Below are 25,635 nucleotides of genomic sequence, written 5' to 3' on the forward strand. Positions count from 1 at the left end.
TAAATTTACTTAAATTCTTTTTTGAACTTATTTATCTAGTAACTAACAATTATTTATAAAGTCCCTACTATGTACTGGATAAATATAGCACTATATAGATATATTATGTATTTATATACATATGTGTGTGCATACTTAACTTGTCAACTCCTAGAGTGGGAAGTAATATTAAAGGCCTAGGAAATGTAACATAGAAAAAACAAAACTTTATTTTTTGTTTATCATAGGCAATGTCCTTAGGGTATAAGTATTTGGGATGACTGTTCCCCTTCCCCCTCAAATATTTAAGAATTGTTGGAATTATTGGCTTCTGGGGAAGCACATTCATATCCACACCCACACTCTTGTGGATTTAGGGAAATGGATAGTGCTAGAGAGTAGGAAAGACAGAAGGAGAAAATTGCTCAGACAGTTGATATTAAGAAGACCTGAGGCTCTCTGCACATGTACTTGTATGGGTCTGTATGTAGTAAATTCATAAACATCAAGTTAAATGCTGAGATTGCTAATTCCCCAAGTTGGAGTATTATATATATATATATATATATATATATATATATAGATATAGATATAGATATAGATATAGATATATAGAGAGAGATATATATATAGAGATATATATATAGAGATATATAGATATATATATAGATAGATATATATATATATAATAGAGTGCAAGGCATAGAATCAGGAAGATCTGAGTTCAGATTTAGCCTCAGGCATATATACTAGCTATGTGACCCTGGGCAAATCACTTAATCCTGTTTGCCTCAGTCTCCTTATCTGTAAAAATGAGCTGAGAAGGAAACAATTCCAGTATCTTTGTCAAGAAAACCCAAAATGGGGTCATGAAGAGTAAGATACTATTGAAACCAACTGACAAACACCACAACCAAAACAACAACATGCAGGATTATGGACTGTGCCAACAAGATTACAGCAATATCAAGACTTGTTTTTCCTCAAAATAAACATCCCCACTTCAACCCCTCAAGTTAACCTTTCCTTTTGATGTTCATTCTAACATAGTTTCATCCTATATAAAAGGGAAAGAAATGTGTTAATGAACAGAAGCCCCACAATTGCCTAGGGATGGCCCTACATTCTAGTGATTAAAAAAAAAAAAAACAAAGCAAAGCAAAACAAAACCTGTTACAATTATTACCTTTTAACCTTCATATCCCAAAGTTCTAATTCAAAAGAGAAAGAGTGGGAGAGGGACAGAGAGAGAGAGAGAGAGAGAGAGAGAGAGAGAGAGAGAGAGAGAGAGAATTATGTTTTAAAAAATCTATAACCTTTAGGATTATATAAACATATAGACTTTATAGTTTTGAGTTTTTGTCAGACTACTTTTTTTTTGATTCAGACTAGAGTACTTATCTTTTATTGGCTTCATTATTTGGAAGTTGCTTCATTCCATGCTCATTTTATTTTTTCTTCAATGATATTTTCTTCATTCTTAGGTTTTTGTTAAGGTTGGTGATTAGAAAAGCATTTTTTAGATGTGATTACATTATGATTTTATATAAGCATATGTTTCATATTGTTTCATATGTTTAAATGTTTCATATTCAATGCCTTCCCTGACAGATCCAGCTTGTTCTCTTTAAGCTAATTATCTCAACTCTTCCCCCAGACAAGAGAATCCATTTTTCACCTCTTTAATCATTTTAGTCCTTCTTCTCTGGATTCTCTCCAATAATTCCATATCTTTTTAAAATGTGCAGAGCAAAGTTGGCCATAACACTCACACTGTCACTAATGAGGCTTTCAAATGTCAAGGCTAGTGAAATTCATCAATCACAAGCAGCAGGAATGAATACTGGTCCTAGGAGTCAGGGAACCATGTCCCTAGTTGAGGTTCACTACCTTATTGGATGACCTTGGACAAGTGAATTCACCTCTCTTCTTTTGAAAAATTAAAGAGATTGGACAGCATTCTAAGGTCCCTTAAATTCACTCTAGATCTGTGATTCTAAGTGAGGAAACTAGTCTAGGTGAGGATAGGAAGAAAAGGTTCATATGAAGGTAGGAATGATGAGTAGACTAGACTGACTGGAGAATAATTTGTAATAGTGAATAAGAAAGAAGTTTAATAAAAGCAGGGTGTAGCCATATTGTATAGGACCTTGAATGCCTGGTAGTTTTCTTGGGTTTGACAAGAATATTATATGGAATATCATAAAAATCCAGCTAGATTGTATGGAGTCAGTCAGTAAACATTAACCATAAACTATGTGTCATCATGGGAAAAAAGTTATTATCCTTATTCTGCCACTTGATAATGGTAGTTTAATTTGCTTTTTTAAGCCTCATTTTCTTTATCTGTAAAATCAAGAAATTGAATTGTATGATCCCTAAAGTCTCTTTAGACTCTAAAATTCCATGATATGATTAGTCTAGAAGATTTCTAAATCTTCTAAATTCTAAAATCACATATTTTAATTCTATGATTAAATAATCTCAAAGATCTCTTCTGACTTTAAAATTTTTATCATCTTTATCCTTCCTTATATCTTTAAGGCACTCAATAATACATATACTTAAGAATACTGGTAGATATTTAACTTAATGACTTTCCCATTCACCCCTAGCATAAAAGATGGGAATTTTTTTTATCTCTTCCAGTCTTCATTATGCTTGCATCACATGTCTTTTCAATGCTTTTTCTTATTTGTAAGTTAGATTCTTTCTGAATTATGACATTACACAATTTAAAACAGCTGGGAGAATACCATTGTTAAAGAGAAAAGTTTTTTTTTTAACAGAATGAATAATTGTTGAAAATACTACATAATTTTCCAGCTATGATTCAATCCAATCTCTTCCTACTATTTTATTAGAGAAAATCTAATCACAGGTATCTTTAACAAGGAAATATGAAATTTTTTTAAATTTTCATAACTATTTCAATATAATTGGATTCCTTTATAAACCTGTGCATTTTATTTCATGTATTTAAAAGTATTGTTCTGCAAAGGGATCTGTATGCTTCACCAGATTGTCAAAGGAGTCAATACCCCCCAAAAGGGTTAAAAACAGTTTTTGGTTAGTATTTATTGAATGACTTTCACACAATGACCCATGTTTCCTACAGTATGAAATTTTGTACTTTTTCCTTTTCAGTCACAATCTGAACTATTAAAAGGCAAGGCAAAATGTTAGCTAGCACTATTAATTACTACTGGATTGAGTTCTCCCATCTAGGGTTGGATTGGTTTAAGGACAAAAGTATCTATTCTAAAAAATTTTCTATTACAGTCATCTCTTGTTTACTAGGCTAAGTATAAATATGGACTAAGACAAGAATCTTGACCTGATAATTAGAAATTTACATTATCTAACCTCATCTGGGCACTCACAGAAATCCTTTTATTCATCTCTTGTTGACCACCTATCACTCATTTCCTCTGAGTGGGCATTGTTCTTTCCTCAACACCTCAAACTCTATCCCCAAGCCCTTCTGTATCAGAGGATGACCTCCCAGATTATCTGAGAAGATTGAGTATATGAACTCCCTCATCTCTCCTCTTCAACTCAGCTGTCTTCTTCTGTCCTTCCTTCCTTCCCTTGTCTCAGAAATATAGATGTGGTCCTCTATATTGCCAAGGATAAGCTCTCAATTTGCCCAAGATTTTATCCCTTACTATGTCCTATGATATATCAAAAAACCTCTTTTTTTCTTTTATTTTTAATTTTCAGTCTATTCCCCCTGATTGGTTTCATTCGTTTCCCTTTAGTTTGCTTAACAAGTAGTTAGCTTTGGGAGCATAATTCCTTACACACAGCAGGTTCTTAATGAATGTTGAATTGAATGATTAAATAACAACATTTGACTCTGAATTTACTTCAGTTCCTTAATCTAATTTGGCAACCTTCTGTAAATACTAGGTATTTATGCAATTAGTGTTAGCTTTCAAATGGAAATTACAAGGAAACCTGAAAAAAGAAGTTTTTTTATGATTTACAAGAAAAGTATATCTGAGTTTGCTAACTATAAGCAAAAAAAAAAAGCTATTCAGTTATGTGTTGGCAGGAAGCAAGTAAATTTCAATAGGTTTTACTTATCTCAAGAATGTTGAATTTTATTTTTCTCATTGATACTTTAAATGTAAGAAAGCTAACTTGGTTTAGATGATTAGTAAGAATTATAACTTTTCCTCATTCAAGTCCATCATTAAGAGAGCTTAAACAAGTGAAAAACTCATTGGATTTGGTAACAGAAGATCTGGGCTCCAGTCGGCCACTAACCACCTGTGTGATGTGATGCCAATTCTTCATGACCCCATCTGGTAATTTTCTTGGCAAAGATGCTGGAGTGGTTGCCATTTACTTCTCCAGCATATTTTACACATGAGGAAAACAGAGGCAAACATGGTTAGATGACTTGCCCAGGGTCATGCTACTAAGTGTCTAAGGCTGTATTTGAACTCAGGTCTTCCTGACTTTAGGCCTAGTGCTCTATCCAATGTGAACCCTAGCTGCCCCAACTCTCTGTGTACACTTGGGCAAATCAACTTCTCTCTGGGTTTCATTTCTTCATGCATGACTGCTAAAATGTTTTTCAGATCTTAGTCAATTATCATGCACATATGAGATATTTTAATACCTTATATCTAAATTGCAATGAAATCACTAATTAAACTTTACAGCAGCTTTTACCATTTTAAGTTCATGTGAACATACAATCACATGCCTCAAGGTAGATAAACTGTACTATTTGTGATTTAAAAATTTGCATTTGGTGTAATAGGGAAAATGGATATGGAACTACAGGATGTGGTTTCTAACCCTATTTTCTGTTCCTTAATTCCTGGGTTATCTGGGCTAAGTCATTTAACTTCTCTGTGTAGCAGTTTCTTCATCTGTTAAAAACACAAAAGTTAGAGTAGATCATCCTAAGACTTCTTCAAATTCTATTACCTTTTCAAATGCATACATAATTGTGAAATTTATATCGATATACTGCAACAGAATGCTTGACTGTCTAGGTCTCAGCAAGGATTTGAAACTGGTCCTTCATATATTTAAACCCCTATGTAAGGTTTCCAAAAGGAAGAACTGTTACTGATGTCTTAGATCAATTTATCAAATCTAAAAGTTAATTCAACTGGTAAACACTTGTGCTGGCTTTCCTTAAATAATCTAAAAAAAATTCATTTTTGGCAGCAGATTAGAGTTTTTTTTCTCTGTGGGTTCTATAGTAAAATGGTGATACAAATGTGTAATAAATTATTGATGAGTGAGATACACATGTACATGCAAAATAGGAAAAATGATCAGAAGACAGATTTTTGAGGAGACAAAAGTAGATGGATGGTAGAAGAACACGGAGAAAGGAAAGGAAAGCACTCGGGAAAGAATTCTTAAAAGTTAAAAAAAAAGCAGAAAATCACCCAGAGGGATGGGATTCCTAACTTCCTCTTCTCTCCTTCCCTCTGTACCACAAGAAAGCCGTTAGCCTATATAGGTAAGTAGTTTTCTCCAAAGTCGATTTAAATTTCATATGGTGGTAATTTCTAAGTCCTATTCCTCTGATATCTTTCTCGGTGACATTAATTGACTCAATGACTTGTACCAGTCTTCTGGGGGTAATCCAGCTGTGTCCAGGAGGCAGATATTTGCTGCTTTATTAGAACCATTATATTCTCATTTATCATAGTCCTTCTTATCTAGAAAAACTCTAATGAGATTTTTTTTTAACTGAAGAGTATTTCCATAAGGTTTGGAGAAACAAGTGTTCAAAACCCTTTCTGCTTTGGTAAATCACAGATGCATAATTTGGGAGCATTTTGGAACTAGTGTCATTGCAAATGACCTAGTGTCCTTAAACTTAGTTTGACCCATGAATTCCGCAGAATTTAGTTATAAAAATAACAAAGGAACTCATCTTGGAAGGAAGGACCTAGAAGAATCTTCCCTTAATCAAGACATTAAATAAAGATCAAGCCAAGCCACTTGGTAGGCATCTGTAGACAGCTCTTTACTTTTTACAATGATTACGGCATTTTGACTTTTTGATAGTAGGGTTGTTGAATTCAGGATGTATTTGCCCTTAAGAGGAGACCCAGACACTGCAGCTATCTTCTTGGACAGAGCCCATTTCCTGAGAAGGTGCCCCCAACCGCTGCAATTTAGCATGTTGATTTTTTTCTAAAAGGTCCCTGTCCATTCTCAGTCAAAGCACTACCAGCCAATTCTTGCTCCCGATTCCATGCCTAAAGAGCATGTCATCATGAAGTAGTAGATGATGCTTTAGAATAATCTTAATTTGATTGGAATGGAAAAGATTGGGTGATGGACAGTGAGGGGGGGGACAATAAAGTGTGCTCGGGATACCCAAGCGTAGCGAAGTAGATTGGAGAGGGAAGGTGGAAGGAGCTTAGCAATCACTGCTGGGAAGGCTGTTTGGATCTTCTGAACTCAGGAAGGGGGGGGGGGATCTTAAGGAGAATGAGGAAAGGGGTCCGAAGAAACCAAGTTTGTATCAGGCTTCATCTTTGCCATTTCCTCTTTGCAACTTCTGTCAACACCAGATTTTTAGTAAATTGGAGACAGAGGGAGGCTGTCCGAAATCGGCTCCGGGTGTGACCGGCCTGGAACCGGACGGGATGAGATGGGTATGCAGGGCAGGGCCGAGAAAGGAAAGACCTGTGTGCTGACTCTTTGGACTGGATGAGTATTGGGAGCTCAGCCACAGACTGCCCAGCCCTCTCCCCCTCTTCTCGGGTCCTCTAATCGACTTTCCTCTCCTGGATCTTAGCGAGCAGCTGAAAGGCCGGGAAGTGGGTGCGTCTCTGCAGGTTCCAAGAGGAAGAAAGGGGTGGGTGGGTGGGGGTGTCCTGGAGGCGGATAAAAGGGGGTGGGGGACCCCTTGACGTCACGGGAAGGAGGTGCCCTAGGGAGGAGGGAGATCGGAGGGGGGAAAGGTTATAAATCGCCCCCGCCCGCTGCTCCGCTCCTAATTGATGTCCGCAGGAGGCTAAAAGGAGCGCGCCCCTTGGACACTCCCTCTTTTCCTCCTCGGCGGCGGCGGCGGAGGCAGCGGCAGCGGCAGCGGCGAGGGCCCCGCAGAGGCAGAGGCGGCTGCAGCGTCCGGGCGGCGGCCGCGGCGGGCTCCCGGGGCACTCACCGGTGGGGCGCAGACGGGCGCCGTTTTGAGGATTCGGAACTGAATGGTGAACGCTTTCCCCGAGCCCGAGCAGCCACGCTGCCTAGCGCCACAGAGAAGCCTTGGGGACCAGGAGCCCGAGTTGAGCCGCAGCGCAAGGGGACCCCTCTGGTTTGATTTCTTGACGACTCTGGGAAAAGAAGGGACAGACAGAAGTCCAGCCTCCCCGCCGCGTCCCTTACCATGTTCAGCTGGGTGGTCACCGGGGCCGCGCTCTCCGTCTTACTGGGCTGTCTGCTTCTCACAGGTAAGAGGTCCCGGCCGGCCGCGGTCTGCAGGAATGGCAGGGGGACTAGAGGATGGAGGAGGGAGGGGACCTCAAGCCCAAGGGAATGAGCAAGAGGGATGGGGTTTCCACTCGCTTCCAGGAGAAGACCAGAAGGTGAGGTCTCTGGGATCTACGGGGGCGGCAGGTGTGGAAGTCTGAGGCCGGCAGGAGAGAGCAGGCTGGCTGCCTGGCCACAGGCGCCCGGGACGCCTTCTCCTTCTCGGAACTTCTGAACTTGCGCCTTTGTTTTCGCTCCTACTTTGACTGGGAGTTGGTGCAAATCCTGAATCAAGGGTCCCCGGGAGTGCCCGACCTCTGCGGTCCGTCTCCCCCCAGCTCCAAAGCCGGCGTCCCTGCTCCGCCTTCCCTTCGCTCTCCACCTGGCTTTTCTCAGCCCCAAGGGGAGCACAAGCGGCGTGACCTCCAAACCCGAGATAGCCAGCTTACTCTGGGCTTAGCCTTGAAGTCGCACACAGTTACTGGCTTACTGGCTATCTCTGGACTCCAGAAATTCTCTCTGAGCTAAGTTAGGTTGGGTTGGAAGTGGGAACTACGTTTGGATCCGGACTAGCGGAGGCTTGAAGGAAGGGTAGTTACTAAACCCAACAGTCTGCCAGACGCGTATTACATCCAAATGGTTTCCCAGAGTATCCAAGTTTCCCCAAGACCCCAGACTTAGAATGGGAACAGAGAAGGCAAAAAAGTTTCCGTGGTGTCCGTTAACAGCGCCTGACTGACCCCAGGAACTTTTACCGAAACTGTTTAGTCATCTATGAATAGCGGCTCAATCGGGATGTCTTTGGAGACAGACCCCTGCGCTTGCAAGCTCAACCCGTTATCTTCACTCAGGTGGACTGGCCAGTTCTTTTCCAACTGCTGTTTAAAAGGGGCGATTCAATTCTCATCCTAATATCTTGCAGATTTGGTTACTCAGATTTTTTCAATTTCAGAGATCCTCAATACCACTGATGTGGGTTCTCCCCTTACCAGTGCAGAATGTTACCCAGCAATACCTTAGCCAAACAATCATAAACTGACGGCCAAAAGGAAAAATACAATCATTACTTGGTAGCTAAGATTCTGATGGTATTCTCCAAACTTAAATTTGCTGTTTCTCGAAAGACGGTCTGTCCCCAGCTATACTGAATCTTCTTCAGCCTGAATGAATTTATATTCCACTACTTATCTTTGCCCGCATAGCCTTCAGGAATCCCAGGGTCACCTCTCATGGTATCTTTGTAGGCAAGAGGTGTGGAAGTAGGATTTTAGTGGCAGAAAGAATCGAATTCAGTAAATGGACAGATATGTTCTTAGGGATTAGATGAACAAATTCATCTTTGAGATCAAATGCGGCTCCCAAATCAGTGTGTCTAGGGAATTAAGGAAGTCAAATAGACTGACAACTTGGGGATCAAGAATGTAAAGGAGAGTTAATGTAATGAATGAAAAGTCCCAGACGCTCAAAAAAAAAAAGGTTAAGGCATGTTTTTGCCATTTGTTCTTTACTTCTCCCTTTCCAACATCTAAAGGGTGAAGGGATTCTCTGGCTTCTTGGGGAAGGTGAGAGAACACTCTTTAAGAGATTCCTTTGCTTGGCAGAAAGAAATAGTAAAAATCAATATGAAACTTCATAGGGAGGGATGACAATATAGCAATATGGGGGGGTGATCATTAATCTTAGACTCAGCTAGAAGGTATTAGATCAATTAGTTTGTGAGTTCTGCATAACAATAATTCCAATCAGACTGGTTAAACTATCAAAACCAGAGCCAGGAATGATTTGTAAGGTTTAAGATTACCATAAATGTTGGGGAAATTCCCAAAATTGAACATTCTGTTTTCTGCTCTTAGCAACATTTTTTTATTTTCAGAAAGTTGTCTCTTACATGAGCATCAAGTCCTATTTGTCCTCATTAATTAATCATATAGAAGGAATTGATCTTTATGATTGGTATAGATATTGGGCAGCATCCCTTTTTAATTTCACTAGTTTTACTTTAGGTGGCTGGAAATAGTAGGTCCTTTTCATGTCTTAAAAAAATACTCAGTGAGAAGAATTTGGAATGAAAGGTTGCCTTAATGAGGGACTATAAATTATTTCTTACTTTTAAAAACTTTTGCTGTCTAACCTCTGATCATAATACCTGGTGCAGCTTAATCCAAAGTTTCTCAGTTGGCTTTGCAACTTATGGTGTTAATACTAGCCTTGATTTCTCATTATCTTCTTCTAAGACCTTGGACAACAACAAAAGTTTTTTTTAAAAAGAATAGAATACCTATAATAAAGAGTAGAAAAACAAAATCCTAGTGCCTTATAATCTTGTAGACAAATCTTTTTTCAATGTTTTGGCATTTTTTTCTCTTTTGAAAAATCAGAAATTTCCTTTCTTTCCATTAGCAAAAGGTTTATTTCCTTATCTTTCAGATACTACACCTGGAAACTAAAGAGGGAAATGTGTATTTTTATTTTAAAATTAATCTTTTATCATTTTTAAGAAGAAAAATTCTTGAGACAGTTATAGATTTAAGACTGTATGTATTTAGTCAATAGTGAATGTCAGATACTAGCACTGAAATCAATGTGGGGAAACTATAATGAACATTCAAGTAAATTAAATACTTGATTAAAATGAATCCATGATTTCCAAATTGAAAGAGAACTCAGTTTTAAGATAGGAATAATTTTTGTTCTGTTTTGTATTTTAACCCTTTTCTCTTCCTCATATATTAATGGCAACAGAAAGGAGATTCCTAAAATTTGAATTGAACTCCAAAACAGATTGCAACAGTTCAATATTTTGTAACCTACATTCTTTACAGGTGTTCCACAAAGGCATCTCTTTTCCTCCTGTGCTCTAATCAATGAATTTTACAATGTCATTAATCCATCCCCCAAAAGAAAGCCCTGGGAAATGCATTTAAATGTTCCATTCTTATTAGTCGAGCATTGGAGATCTCTATTTCAGACTTGTATCTATGATATCTCGGAGATCTGGATTATATATTCCATTTACACATGTACACTACAGTCAAAAATTATATTGACTAGTATATCTGATTTTTAAAAGATAATCTTATTTAACATTTGAGTTTCTCAGAATAGCCACCCAAAACAGTTTTTAAATAATAGTATAATTTCTGTGAGCAATAAATTTACTCTTGGAAAGGATATATATCATAAGCTTTGAACAGCTGATGTTTGTCATGAATCTTCTCCTGCTGTTAGTAATTATTATATTTTCCTTTTTTATTAGCAAAATTTGCATTTCTATGGCAGAGGATGATATTGCTTGGTATTTTTTAACTTTTTCCAGTCATTGAAAACATATATGCTTCAACTTTTTTGAGGAGGAGGGAGTGGAATATCATGAAAGTTTACATATTTGATCTCAAAATAACTTTCTAGTTAGAGTTCCTTTGGGGTGGGGTGGGGGGACTGAGCCTCTAATACCAAATTTAGCCTACATTGTATAACTTATCTTATTTTGAAAAAGTGTTTTGTTCTACCTTACAGCAGTAAGGAAACTGTCAAGACATGACTTCATTTACTTTGGGGATACTATTATGACTGTTGAAAAATGATATTGGGGGGCAGCTAGTTGGCACAGTGGATAAAGCACCGGCCCTGGAGTCAGGAGTACCTGGGTTCAAATCTGGTCTCAGACACTTAATAATTACCTAGCTGTGTGGCCTTAGGCAAGCCACTTAACCCCATTGCCCTAGCAAAAACCTAAAAAAAAAGGTATTGGAAAAATGCTTTTTAAATGGATTAAGAGGAGGCTAAATCAATGTCATCAAGGAATCGCATTCTAAACCACTAATAATAAAGTTTGGATCTAGTTTTACTGTTTACTTTGTTTTGGATAGTTTATATTTTAAAAGTAAAAATTTAGTTCTAAGATTTAATATAGTATATGGCAAAATAAATTATTTCCATTTAGGATGCCTTTTTTCTTTTTATGTTAGCTTTTTCTATAAATGGGGCAATGATAGAGATGTATAGAAAAATGACTCTTGGTCATGGCATTCAAAATGTTGTTCAGTAATATTAATGAAAAACACCCATGTTGTTTGAATACTAATTCAAATTGTTATTTTTTTCCAGTGCTTTTGTCTTTAGGGGAAGATCATCTGAGATTCAATCAGATTTTTAATTTCAGTTTAGAAAAATATGCTCATGTCTGGTGGATATTTTTGATACTCTGAGTATGGTTTAGATGCTTCAAAGGTTATAATAATCTATTCAGTAGTTATAATGTTTTGGGGAAGGCTGTGTGGGAAGGACAACATATCATGCCTGCTGCTTTCTAGAACAATTGTTCACTCCTCACACTCTTGGGTGGCTTGGAAACTGCAAGCTGCTGATGATTAAATTACTGGATTTTATGCCAGGCTGAGAGAGTGAAAGGAAATAAGAGGGATGGGGTAATTGAGGAAGGACTTGAAAGGAAGGGCTCTGGCTCAGCTTGTGGGACATCAGTGGGGTTTCATTAAGGAAATGGTTCCATTGAGTCTGTTAGAGATAGTGGGTTAGATTTCCTGTATCACAACTGGGAGCAGGAAGAGGGGATACAGCAAGACTGCCTGGGGCTTTCCCACTGGGTTTAGGAAATTTGACAACCCAAAGGCCATTTCTTCTCCCAGAGCCACCTCGCTGCAGAAGACACTAAAGTTCCCTCAGATCTGGCATTTTTCTTCTGGAAAAAATAAGTCTTTATGAAGTACAAAGAATTCCTAATTTTATAGCTGCTTAACACATGGAAAAGTATGGTTGGGGGATAAACATTATTTTAGGACAAAATGTTTTAGGACATTTATAGTGGAAAGAACACTAGATATGGAGATAGTAAATCTGGGTTCAAACCCCAGGTTTGCTATTTTCATCTCTCTGCGCCTCAGTTTTCTGATGTGTAAAATGAAAGAGGACAGAAGAGGTTTGGATTAGATGGTCTTTAGGGTGCCTTTCAACCCTAAAAATACAATCCTTTTGAATAGCTGTGGTTGTCATAAGATAATGCTATGATTATCACAGAAGAAATTACTGTCCCTAGCTTCCAAGGGTCAAAAATAAGGTGAGCCTTCCATTAAGAGTAGTTTTTGATGCTTTCATTGCTGCTGGTACAGAACAGGTAGTTTCAATGAAGGATATTTTTTTTTTGCCAACCAAAATTTTAGAGATAGGTCATTTTTGTAAGAGAACACTACTTATGCAAAGAAAGCATAATCCTAAAGCCTTGAAGGAAAGAACCTATCATGTACAAATGCCTCATTTTATAGCTGAAAATTGATGCCTAGAGAGGCTGTGACTTACCCAAAATGACACAGTTAATTAAGAAAGAGCCCTAAAACGATTACAGGTCTTGTTTAAATATATTTTATTAATAACTTTTTAAAAAAGGTCAAGAACTTCCATATTCCAGCATAAAATCAGACATCCACTACCCAAATGAAATTGACTCAGGAAAAAACAACTTGCATTTACAAGAGAAATCAGTATATTAGATAACAGACACAGTGAAAGTTTCTAGTGAATGATAAATCTCAATATTAGGCATGCAAGCAGCTAGATGGCACAATGGAAAGAATGCTGGGTGTGGAGAAAGGAAGACTTATTTTCCTGACTTCAAGTCTGATTTCAGACACTTACTAGTTGTGTGACCCTGGGTAAATCATTTAACCCTATCTATCTCAAATTAGATCCTCTTAAAAATGAACTGGAGAAGGAAATGGAAAAATCACTGCCAAGAAAACCCCAAATGGGGTCACAGAGAACTGAACTTAATGAAAAAATGACTCAATAATAAAGCCTTAGGCAACTTGTGTCTAAATAGACAGGAGTAGGTCATAAAGCAATCTTATTTTCCAATGCTGCAATAGGAGCCCAAAGTTGAAAGAATGACCAGCTCTTTCTCTACACTTGTGCCATGGGATCTCTGATTTGGATGTTCCTCTTTGGAAATGTATTGAGAAAGAAGAGAAATATATCCCCTTAGCTTTTCTAAAGATGAAGAAAGGAGTAGGTAAAAAAAGAAGGTAGAGGTGTTCTAGCTTTTCTTTTATTTAAAAGGCCTTACATCTTTGCAACTCTGCTACTGGCAAAGAGTGGGGGGGGGGGGGAAGCCATTGATCCTGTTATTTCCTAAGGCTGGATTGAAAAAGTGAACTATGACACATAGTATGTGCTACCCATGTCTCTGGGAAATCAGTTTCACAGGTGGGATAATGATCATCACAGAATCCTAAAAATTGGAGGCTATTATAGATCTGCTAAGTCAGAGAGACAGTATGGCTTAATGAGAAGACAATAGATTTGGATTTGAATGACCTGAAGTGAAATTCCAAGTTCTGTATCTTACTCCACAGGTGACTTTGCTAGAAACACAATAGCAAACAAAATCCTTAACCTCATCTGTGAAAAACAAACAAAATTAAATGCAATGAAATTTTAATGGCCAAGCATAACCCCAATGAATAAAGAGTAAGATTACACTTCCCCTCTCTGCTTGGCGGAGTAACAGTATGGGTATATGGAACATTGCCTAGAATGTCAGACTCAGTTGATGTTTTAATTTCTTGAATGGTTTCTCCTCTTTTATTCTTCATTCTTCATTCACTTTTGCTCATTCCAAGGTTTCCATAAAAGCACACATTCATCTTTTCAATACAAACATTTTGCTAATTTTCAGATTTCAAAGATGAGCATTCCACGGCAGGTAATGGGGAGGTTTGTAGTTGTATAAACATGTTGCACTATAAAGCTAAAGAGAACTTTCTGAAGAAAAGGAATAATGGATCTTATCAATGAATTATATGATAGATAGGGAAGATGAACTTTTATGTTGTAAGAATCAGGAATGAACAGCCAGAATGCTCTACTGGGACCCTCAAGATGTTGGGAGAAGATCTTCAGCATAATGAAAGAGGCATTCTGTAAAAAAAGAAAAACTTTGGGGAGGATATTGAAGAGGAAGAGCAGGCATAGATAGGTTGCAATCTGCATTGTTGAAGGGACTTCATGAATTAAAGTGATCAGAAATCTATTTGAATATTTGGTAAGAGGGATCTATTAGGAAATGTAAATGATATAAAAATAAAGATATTAATAATTTTAAAAGATGTCATTGTTAGGCTAGGTAATCTTGAAGGTGCCTTCCAGATTTGCATTTTTTTGATATTTACATAGCTCTATGGTCATCTCTAATATAACTTGACTTGGAAATAGTTCAGGTTGGTGAAATAGGGTGAGAGACAGACACTATGAGACAAAAAAATTTAACACTACTTTTTCTAAACAGAGTGTTTAATCCATATGGACTTTGAAATAACTCAGGCTTCCTTCCACCAGGTTCCTTTTCAGAATCCTGTTTCCTCTCCTTTAAGGAGCTTTCAGATCTTAGAAGCCCCAAAGGATCCATAGTTCTATGCAGCTGCTCCTTAATGGGGCAGGAGCAGCTGAAGGAGAATCTTGAGACTTTTCTGACCCTGAATGCAGGTGGTAACTGTGTGAATCAGCAGACTACTAAAATATATCTCCAAGGAAGAGAAAGGGAGGAAATGTGTATCAAGGAAATCTTGAATGAGGAAAGAGATAGTGGAACATATAAGGAGAGAAAAGTAGGGAAGGAAGGTGGAACAATGGTTTGCTCTTCACTAAGGTTTCTTAACCTGAAGTCCATTAACTCAGGATAGATGGTTAGATAGATGTAGATACAGATGGATAAAGATAGATAGATGGATAAGTACACATGTATCAATTGGTTTCCCTTGTATTTACACTTTTAAAATTATTGTTCTGAGATGAGACCATAAGCTTCACCTGATTGTAAAAGGTATTTACTACACAAGAATATTTAAGGACCACTGTTTTAAGCAATGTGAGAATTTTTATTCTGAAGGAAACCTTTATTATGTCCCAGACTGAAAAAAGAGATAAGTGCATTTAAGCACTAAGAAGATTTCAGTTTTCAGCATAGGATAGTAATAGGCTTTCATCTCATTTTTTGATCAATGACAGCAGATATCATTGTTGTCATCATCATTATCAAAAATAAGTCTTTGTTTAGCATCAATCTTCCCAGGGATTTGGTTTAACTTCAAAAATTTCTTTTATTATGTGTTTCAGACCCTACATGTGAACTAGAGAAGGCTAAATTGGTATCTAATTTCCCCTGACTTTTTCTGCCTTTTGCAGTAGAGTACTTTTCAAGATCAAAAAAACTTCACATTTATTAATATTCAAGGAAGATAAATATTATGCTACTTGTAAAGTAGTTTCATCCTATTTTTCTAGGAAATATCTATAGAATAGAATTATTTCAGTTGTATTTGTAATGTTAGATGGTAGACATGCAGGAAACTATCTGGAATTGAAAAAAATAATATTCTTTAATTTTTGTAATTGTCTTTTTTCTGAATTGACTTTAAAGTAATTGTAACTGCATATGAACAGTTGGAAAAGGAGGGATATATTTGAGAGGATTACATACATGATGAATTCCATTGTTTTCTCCTTGATTGATGTGGTTAAGTCTCCCAACTAAAGGTTCATACTGGATCAGATTTATGTCCTTTGTAATTCTTTGGAAACTTCTACAGTTTACTAGACAATTCTTTGGGAATTTTAATTTAATTAGAGATTAGGAAAAAATATGTGGGATTTTGTTTATATCAGCCCTGATCTATGTTTTAAGTCATGAATCAAGTCACAGTTTGACTGAATCTGTAAATTACTTTGTTCAGGTATCTAATGTCTCATATATATCCTAAAGCCTCAATTGAAAAAGATCCTATTCAAAATGTCTGACATATAAGGGCATGTTTTAATCTATGAAAAAATTCAGGATATAGTTAATACATATGACAGTATTTGGAAGGGATATTTTTGTAGGTTAGTCGAAAGTTCAATTAATCTAGATCTACTTACAAATTATTCTAGGAGTGAATTTCCAGGACTCAGTTTGAAAAGGTTTTTGCTCATTTTTTTAATATGCATTTTCTCTTCAATTTCAAGGTGGAACTAAATCAATCAATATAGGTGGAACTAAATACAGGTGGAACTAAATCAATCAATAACTTAGTTAACAATGTAAGTTAATAGTTTAACTATCAACTTGGTTGGAGAGAGTTTTCTTAAGAAATAGCTTTGATTAAATGATTTTAGAATTCTATGATTTCACATTGATGAAAATGTAATATATTGAATCTAATCTTCTTAGGATGGTTTCTAAATGGCCAATTCAAGCATATGGCTATTTTATTACTAATCTCTTTAATATTTTCCTTTGAGAAGTTCTTAAATATTTAGCACTTTTTAGTCCACCATGTATAGATTTCTAGTATGGCACTCATCTGATATAGTCTAATTTGTTCTTTCATGTGAAACTTACTCTGGCTAATATAAATTGATCAAGAATTGATAATTGACTAATTTGCATTTAGTTTAGAAGAAATTTTAGTGTGCTTCCTGAAGTTTCACTTCTATGTTGCTTGGCAAATCCACTGACTAATTACACTTCACTGGTTCCTTATAAAAGATAAATTGTGTAGAATGTGCTGAGCCTTTAGAAGGACTCTGGGTCTCAGGGATCCTTGTGCTGATATTAAGCCCCACCTTGATCCTAGATTAACTTTATAAGAATCAATACTTTTAAAAAAAAGGATAGGACACCCAGGAGGAGCCCCACAATGTGCCCTCTTCTCTCCCTCAGTTTTCCCACTGGACATTTTGATATGCTGAGCAATTCTGGCCCTGCTCTATTGACCTATTAATTTGATTTTAGGCACAGAGCAAAAATAGTATTCTATGTCATGGGATTTAGAGCTGGAAGGGACCTTGAGGAGCATATAATTCAATGCACTTTTACAGCTGTGGATCCTGAGGCTCAGAGAAGTTGATTTGCCCAGACATACATTGACAGATCTAAGATATGAACTCAGACCCTTTTGAGTCTAAATCTACCCCTCTTTCTGCCAATCTGCTGCACTGCTTCTGACTCTGTAGTAGCTAAATCTTTTCTACTATCATGAATTCTAATGGAAATATTTATTTTGATATCAATGCATCAAAATATAAAAAATAGTGATGGGTGAGTATTTTACTGATATTCAATCTGATGAGATGCAGCATGGCATGGTCCTAAAGAGCTGACCTTGGTAGGAAGACCTGGGTTTAAAACTTGCTTCTGTTATTGTAACAAAAGAGTGCCACAGGTAACTGACACTAGTTGTAGAATGGTCATGGCTTTGCATTAGCAGAGGGAGCTTTTGTTCAGGGCATTTCCTATTGTGACTAAATTTCACATCCAGGCCAAAAAATAAGGTCAATCTGGTAGGAATTACTGATGACTCATTTTGACTCTGACATTTATTGACAGCAATGGCAAGTCACAACTTTTCTAGGCTCATAAACTGGTGATGATAACTGACTTGCACTACCTATCTTAAATGATAGGTCTGAGGAAAGTGTTTCATGAATCTTGTTTCAAAGGATCTGACATTTATTCACTCTTACCAAACAAAGCCTCAAGGTGAGCCAGAGTCTTTACATGGTGTTGGAGTCTGGTTGAAGTTCACCAGTCATTCTCTTCTTGGCTGAGAAGTGATGATTGAAGAGGCATATAGTGGTAAAGGAAGGCAGGAAATAGGCACAAGAGAGATGGGAATAGTCTCCCTAAAGACATCTAGTAACAAGGTTTTGTTTCTTTTTTTTCTAATTCTTGTATTCAAGTCTTCACCAGAAATCTGAATTGTTCATTTCTACTTTCATCTTCCATGCTATTTTTTACACAAAAGCACAAAATAACTATGATCAGGTAATCAGGAGGCCTAGAAAGTTTATGTTGTTTGCTTTGGTTTTTTCCTTCCCAGAGGCAACTAAAAGTAAATGGTAGAGGATTTCCAGAGTGTGCTCAGCTCTTTACAAGTGGCTTGCAAACTAAAAGTTTTGAGTAGGAAAATGAAACTAAAATTCTTATTTTAAAGACTAGAGGTGAAAGGAAAGTAATGTCAGAAAGGCAGGACTTATTAGACAGGTATAAAAGAAAAAACTAAGATAAAAGGCAAAGTTATGCTGAAAATGGTGTAAAAAGACAGGAATAAAGAATTTAAAGCCATAAATGAATTGATGAAAGAGTAGAAGAAAATCTAAAGTTCTAGAGAGGTAAAGGACAAACAAAATGAAGGTGAAAGAAAGGAATTGTTGGCCCTTAGAGAAGAGAGCAGAAAGCAGAAGCACGAACTAGTTGAGCATAAGGAAAAGTGACCAAAAAAAGGTAAATAAGAGACAAGAGTTCTATTAAGTTATGTTTGCTTAATGGCCATACTTCAGATCAAATATTAATCCATTTCTAATTCATCATTGTTATAGTGTTTTATAATTTCTGAAAATCTTCTTTCCTAAACAGAATAGTTGAAGTTAATTTTAAAAATGTAAAACATTCAGGCTGAGGGCACTGCATAGGTTAATTGCCAGGGAGTATTCATACTTCTTGGATATTAATGATTTCATGTGGTCTTAAGATATTTTTCCCAGGAAAGACCTATCACTGTATGATGAAATAAAGTAACTACAATAATTTAGCTTATCACTCCTCTAGAAAATAACATTTATGATGGAAATATAATTCCTCCAATGGACATTAGCAGAAGAATGCTTGTAAAATCTTAGAAAGGCGCCTCAATTAAAATATTTACTGCTCAAGGGAGCCTAGAGAACATAGTAAAATCATAGGAATCCAATATGGAGAAAGATCTGTTTGGTCAATAGGCATATTCCTGTTTAAGGAGGATTACTCTCCAAAGTATGTGCAAGGAAAATCCATTGCATTTCAGATTGTTAAGTTTGAAACAAAATTTAATTTGACAATGGAAAACACAGTGGTTGAGTAGTGTTTAATGAACCTTAAAATGTATGCACACACAGCATTCAGCAAAGGATTCCCTGTGATGGATAGCTTTATTGCTAAGGGTTGGCAACCTAAAGCTCAAAGGTCAGAGGTTTTGAATATGTTATTTGTGGCAAAGATAGTAAGATCTTTCTTAATATATCTCCATTAGTATCTGGATTAAAGATATCCCCAGAAGATAGATTCAAGTATTTAAAAAAAAAATCTTTTCTTGGTAGACTAAACAAATAAATATAGAGAAAAGAACAAATGAAAAACAAGAATTTTATAATTCTCAGGTATCTAGTAAATATTTCCAATATGACTTCTTTTCTAAAAACAAAATAAAGTCTCATTTTGGCAGTATGGGAGAACTTATAAAAAATTTTAACTGAAGAACTAAAATATGAAAGGACAAAGATAAAACTTTCTGAAGTTTCTTCAGAACATAGATGGCAGTAGTGTTAATGTAATATATGTGTGTGTTTATGTATGTTTATATATACATAAATATAGTATCACTATTTTGTATTTAAAGTGTAATGTTTAAACAAATGTGAAGAATTTTTCTTTTACTGTTCTAGTTGCCAAAAAGCAATACAGCCCAGGAAAAACCAGAGCAGAAAACTGAGAGAAGGAAATTTTAAGTGAACCAGAAGATTGACTAAGGGAACAACTCATAGGATTTGGATTAGAATTCAGGTTTTGAGTCCCTTTACCATACTTTCTGCATAGGTGCCATGGGGAAAGAAAGCACTAATGTGATATTTCCTTTTTATTTATTCTATTTTCATTCCCAAGATAATCCATGAAGAATCTACAAAACAAATTTGTGAAATATCATAAGCATACTATCATTTTCCACAAAGAAGTAATAGTATTGTGATAACATAATAAGAGAGAAAACTGACCAAGCTTTCTACTTAACAGTGAATGCTATAAAATTTGCTGCAGAGGGTTAAGACTTTGAGACTGATAACCTTTGCCCATAAAACATTCCCACTTTAACATGTATTGAAAGACAAAATTATGTCAGAAAGATACCTGACCCTTGACAGAATCAAAATTTGTTATTCTAAGTAATCTAGAAATTTAAAATTTAATAAGAAAGCAGTAAAATTATTTTACTTGGATTATTTTTCAATAATAAATACATTCATATGATGCTTCCCAATTCCTAAGGTGTTGTCACATAAATACTCTTGCAAGATATTCAAATGAGGAACCTCAAATGAATATTTTAGGTAGTCAGGTCAGTTAATATCATCCCCATTTTTCTAGATAGGGAACCTGCCTCTAACTTACTTTAATTTAATGGTAAATGTAATGATAAATCATATATTGAGAAAGAAATAAGACTAGAGCAGGGGTTCTTACCCAAGGTCCTATGGGATCACCCCCTCGGGGTACATATACAGATTTCAAGGTGTGCATAAATTTGAGTGGGGAAAAAAATTACAACTTCATCTGAATATAATTAGACTCTTTTTTAATGCTATATTTTTTATTTTGTGTATTTAAAATATTCTCTGAGAAGGAATTCCTAGGCTTCAGCAGACTGCCAAATGAGTGTCCATAAGGGGTTAAGAATCCCTGTACTAAAAAAATTACTAGATTCATTTTTTGAAATATACACTTTGAGTAAGTCATTTATATAACTCCCAAAAGCTGTGTATGCAAATTTGCCACCCTCTGTTCTATGAGGCAGCCAGTTTTCAGATTTTCTTATAACAGATTTCAGTAGACATACATAAATCATAACTTGAAAATGATTCATATATTGGCATTTATCAGTTCTCACTCATTGGGAAGTGACATCTTGGAAAAAGCCATATTAACACTGTTAACATACTGGCCAAAATTACTAATTTTTCCTAATTAAAAGAAAAAGTAGGGAAATAGTCCCTCTAAAGATAAAGCCTCCTTTAAGCATATTCATTGGAGTAGTAATCTATTTTGCTCAAATCCTTATAAAGAACAAACTGAAGGTCTACCAGATTTCTACACTCAATGCTTTTAAAAACTGTATTTTTATATCTCCTGTCAACCAATTCCTTGACTACAGTTCAGATATCTTAGAATATTGTATGGCATATTGAAATGACATGTTAGTAAACAGTTCTGTGGTGGAGTAGGACAGTTTTAGGGGAAAGGTAATGACACCTTGATGGCAGTAGATTTCTCACTAACCATGTTTAATTAACTGGAGTTTTTACTAGAAAAGAAGCTGCATTCGGGTGTAGGTCATTGTAAGGGTAGGCTCCTTAAGGTCGCTTGGTGACAGGCATAATGATAAATGAATGTGCCCTGTTAAACTATGACCCCTAAGAAGCCAGTGTCAAGTAAAATGCATCATAGAGACGCCCTCTGAAAATGTGGTCCCCTTATAAATATTGACAGTAGGAATTTCTGTGATGTCTTATTTTTTCCTGGTAAATATTCAATCTATACAGAAATTTCCTTTAGATTACTTTTGTAAAGCTAAAGAAAAAATAATTAAGGTAATGACCCAGGAAATGCATGCCATGTAAAAGTTTTAGCTTTTTCCATGCAAAGTTCCTTGTGGTATTGAGAATAGTTTTCTGTTCTTTTGTTCTATGCTCTTTAAATGCTATCATAGGTTCCTTGTTTGGCTTTTGTTGAACATAATCTAAAATATGCGGTTTATTTCAAGTCATTTAAAACTAATAAGGCTACAAAGGAATTGCTGAAATATTTTGTGGTTAAGTGTTCTTGGTTAATTGCTAGTTTGAAATATTTAAAGAAGTGACTTCTAAATTCTCAAGTCTGAATTCTGGACAATAATTGTTGAAATTCCTTTAATATGTTTAGGACTGGTAGTATCATATTTTGGATGTAATGATAGGGGGACTTTTATGACACACTTGTTAAAACAAGTAAACAATTCTCATTTTGAAAGTTCAGGTAAGGTCTGGAATAAATGTCTTCTAAGTTCAATTCTCAGACTGATTTTCTGCTGTACAGTGATCACTTGCCACATAGTAAGTAGATGTATAATATAATAAAAATCCTCTGGATTTAGACATAACTTATATCAATTCCCATTTCAAGTCTGGATTCCTGTGCTGGACAGCTACTTGAATATTTTTGCTCTACTGGCTGGATAGGAATGAAGATCAATTACCTAGCCTAATCTCAGATAGTCTACAATCTAAGTTTGCTGTCTTAAAGTTACAAATAACCTTATCTACAGGAGAGATTAGCCACTGAGTCAGAGCTTCATGCTATCTTAATGCATAGGGTGATTTCTCAATCTTGGCATAGCAAGAACTTCCTTCACACTCTGCCCCAGTTGAAAGGAAAATGTGATAGAAAAATCTAATTCTATTGTAAAATTAGTTTTGAAGTTTTCAGAGGAACAAAATTTTGTATACAAATACACACAGACACACACATGTTATCATTTCTGTAATCTTGTTATGAAGCCAAAGTTTTGGAAACAAATGAATTAATATTGTGTCAGTTAACATCATGGTTAGTATCATGAAGTACTTTAAGTGCTTTAAGACTCAAGTTGTGCTAATACCATTCAACTTTCTGTAACTTTGACAACTGCTATTTAATCTTCAAGAAAAACAGAAAATGAACCTTTCAAATTCCTTTGACCCCTTAAAAAAGGAAAATAGAAAACTTGTCCCAATGGCATACCTTGGGAGTATTCTTTTTAAGTTTAACCAATGAAATTAAACAATGAAGAAGAAATAGTTTCCTTAACTTCAACTTAAAAAAAAGCAACACCCCAACAACTTGATTCTGGAGAACTGTACACACTGTCTAGGCAGATCAATACATGTGTGTGTATATATATATATATATATATATATATATATATATGTGTGTGTGTGTGTGTGTGTGTGTGTGTGTGTGTGTGTGTGTATGTGTGTGTGTATCTGAACCTTTAAAATAAGCCATAAAATCCAATAATCTATTTGATCCAACTTTACTCATAAATGTTTTTGAAATCTAATTTCTAATGTTAAAATATTTGCTCATTAAATTAACCATAGAATAACAAACTGTAAGAGTTGAAAGAGGATTTGGCAATTATTTATGTAAGTGGTTCCCATTTATTAATTTGTGAACTATTGGGGGGAGGAGTTTGAGATGATGGTTCAAGAGGTTCAAACTAAAAAGTTTCTAATGGTGCCTTCAATAGTAAATAATTGCCCAGTTACCTTACATATATAAACTTCCTCTCTGACAACAATATATGTACATATTAGAACTATTATGTTTATTTCCACAGTGATTCAAAATTGTCATGATCAAGTATACAACAATTTTTTTCTGTTTGTTCTTCTAAGTGCGTGGTATTCTAGTAATGTCTTAACTTGTCATCAAATTGTTTGCAAAATGTCACAAGGGTTTGACGTTAAATTCCCAGCATCAGATATAAAGACATACTTACATATGTGTTTTGATGCTACAATTTGTCTTTTGTTACCTTGTAATTTGCCCATCAGCTATATAATCACATGACAAAGTTATTACAGATGTCTGCATTCTTGCAGTGCAAATGTCTAGCTGACTGAAAAATCATGATTACTAGCTTTGCATATTTTAAGCCATGTTGAAACTATCACAGGTCATCATAAATATTCTGTAGAAATGAATCTTATTTTGCCTTACATTGAAATATTAAGACTATTTTTCAATTTAGCTTATTTTCCATTTGCATTCTTTTCTGTTGGTTGATTTTCAAATTATTGGCATCAGCGGTTAGTTGTTCAGTAGAGTATTGCTAGTATATTACTGTTAGAAGTCACATCTAGAGATTTCCTCATAAAGGTTAGTTTTTATACAGAAATAATATATCCAGTTAAACCTTGAGCACATTTATATCATTTAATACAGTGTTTGTTATCAACCAGTAGGCAAATAAATATTTTATATCATACCTAGCTATTCACTTTGTTGATTGGTTAGGTGGCTAAAATTTTTTTAAATGAATTTTCATCTCTCAACAAAATAACCTCTGAAGTACTTGAATCTTTTCCTACCACATATTTATGTGAGTGGGTATTTTTACTTTATTCTTGTTTAATATTAAAATACATCAGTAAACTTGATTTGGAACATGGCTTAAAACTGTCAAATATTAGAAACTCTTGTTCAGATAAAAATTTCAACATTGAAATTGTTTATGTTTGATTATTATATTATGTTAAACATCTTCCAAGTGGTAATTTATTTTGTTTAAACTATTATTTGATGTTTTACATTATTGTGTATGTGTAACCTGTATCAGATTGTTTGGGGAAAGGGGAGAGAGGAAAAATTTGTAACTCAAAATATTTCAAAAATAAATGCTGAAAATTGTCTTTACATGTTTTTGGGAAAATATTTTATTTGTATTCAACAAAGTCATTATTAAATTAAATATGAAATCTTGCAAATAATAGGAAGCATATGAGGTCTTGCTGTATTGCTTCTTTATAAAATGTCCCTCATAAAAGATTTATAAGAATTTCATAATCAAAGTTTTATAATTTTATATTTAGAGTTTTAATATTTTAGGTAATTTTTTTATATTTTATGATTCCATAATGTAAATTTTTAGTTGGAGCTTTGGGGGGCAAAATTTATTACAAAGTTACTATAAGCCTTTAATGAATAAATCTAAAAGAATGTTATGAATAGTATATCTTTAAAAAACTCTGGGGCTCACAATAGGTTTTGTTGTTATTATTGTTCCTGAAATAGCTCATAAAACAAAAAAACTTTGGGAAACATTGATTTGAAGAAGAAAATGAAGCCTAGAAATGTTAAGTGATATGTCTACTTGATCATATAGGTAGTGTTGTAGATAGACTTTGAATCAGGAAGGTCTAGCCTCAGACGTTTATTCAGCAGTGTGACTTCTCACGTGATTAAACCTCTCAGCCTCAATTTCCCCATTGGTAAAATGGGAATAATAATAATAGCTCCTATTCACAAAATTACTATGTGAATCAAAGGAGACAATTAATTTAAAGTATTTTCAAAACCATAAAGCACCTATAAATTCTAACTTTCATTAGAAAAGTTAGTTTTTTCAAGGTTACAGACCTAAAGAGATATAATGATAAAGACTTACACCCAAATTATATTACTCAAAATCAAGGAAAAATGTAGCTTGTGTTCCAGAATTCGTATTTGTAGATTATCTCTTTCTTACATTGGGAATTTATTTCACTTTTTTCCCCACTGAAGTGAAAACTTTGGTTCAATTTTAGATAAAGAAGGGTATCAAGTTCCTAGCAAGAACTGTATATTTTCATACAAGTCAAATGACCTAGAAGAGGGTCTTCAGC

General features: G+C 35.3%; 1 protein-coding gene across 1 annotated transcript in view; it reads left to right on the forward strand.

Annotated features, from left to right (window-relative positions):
* The first annotated feature begins 7,097 nt into the window (after positions 1–7,097).
* LOC141507945 (vascular endothelial growth factor receptor 1-like) overlaps positions 7,098–25,635 on the forward strand; it is an 86,866-nt gene continuing 68,328 nt past the window's right edge. The window contains exon 1 of the mRNA XM_074216143.1: positions 7,098–7,418. Coding sequence (XP_074072244.1) covers positions 7,355–7,418 — 64 coding nt within the window. The 5' untranslated portion in view covers positions 7,098–7,354. The remainder of the gene's footprint in view (positions 7,419–25,635) is intronic.

The sequence above is a fragment of the Macrotis lagotis genome, chromosome 1, assembly GCF_037893015.1.
Source record: "Macrotis lagotis isolate mMagLag1 chromosome 1, bilby.v1.9.chrom.fasta, whole genome shotgun sequence".
Classification (NCBI taxonomy): domain Eukaryota; kingdom Metazoa; phylum Chordata; class Mammalia; order Peramelemorphia; family Peramelidae; genus Macrotis; species Macrotis lagotis.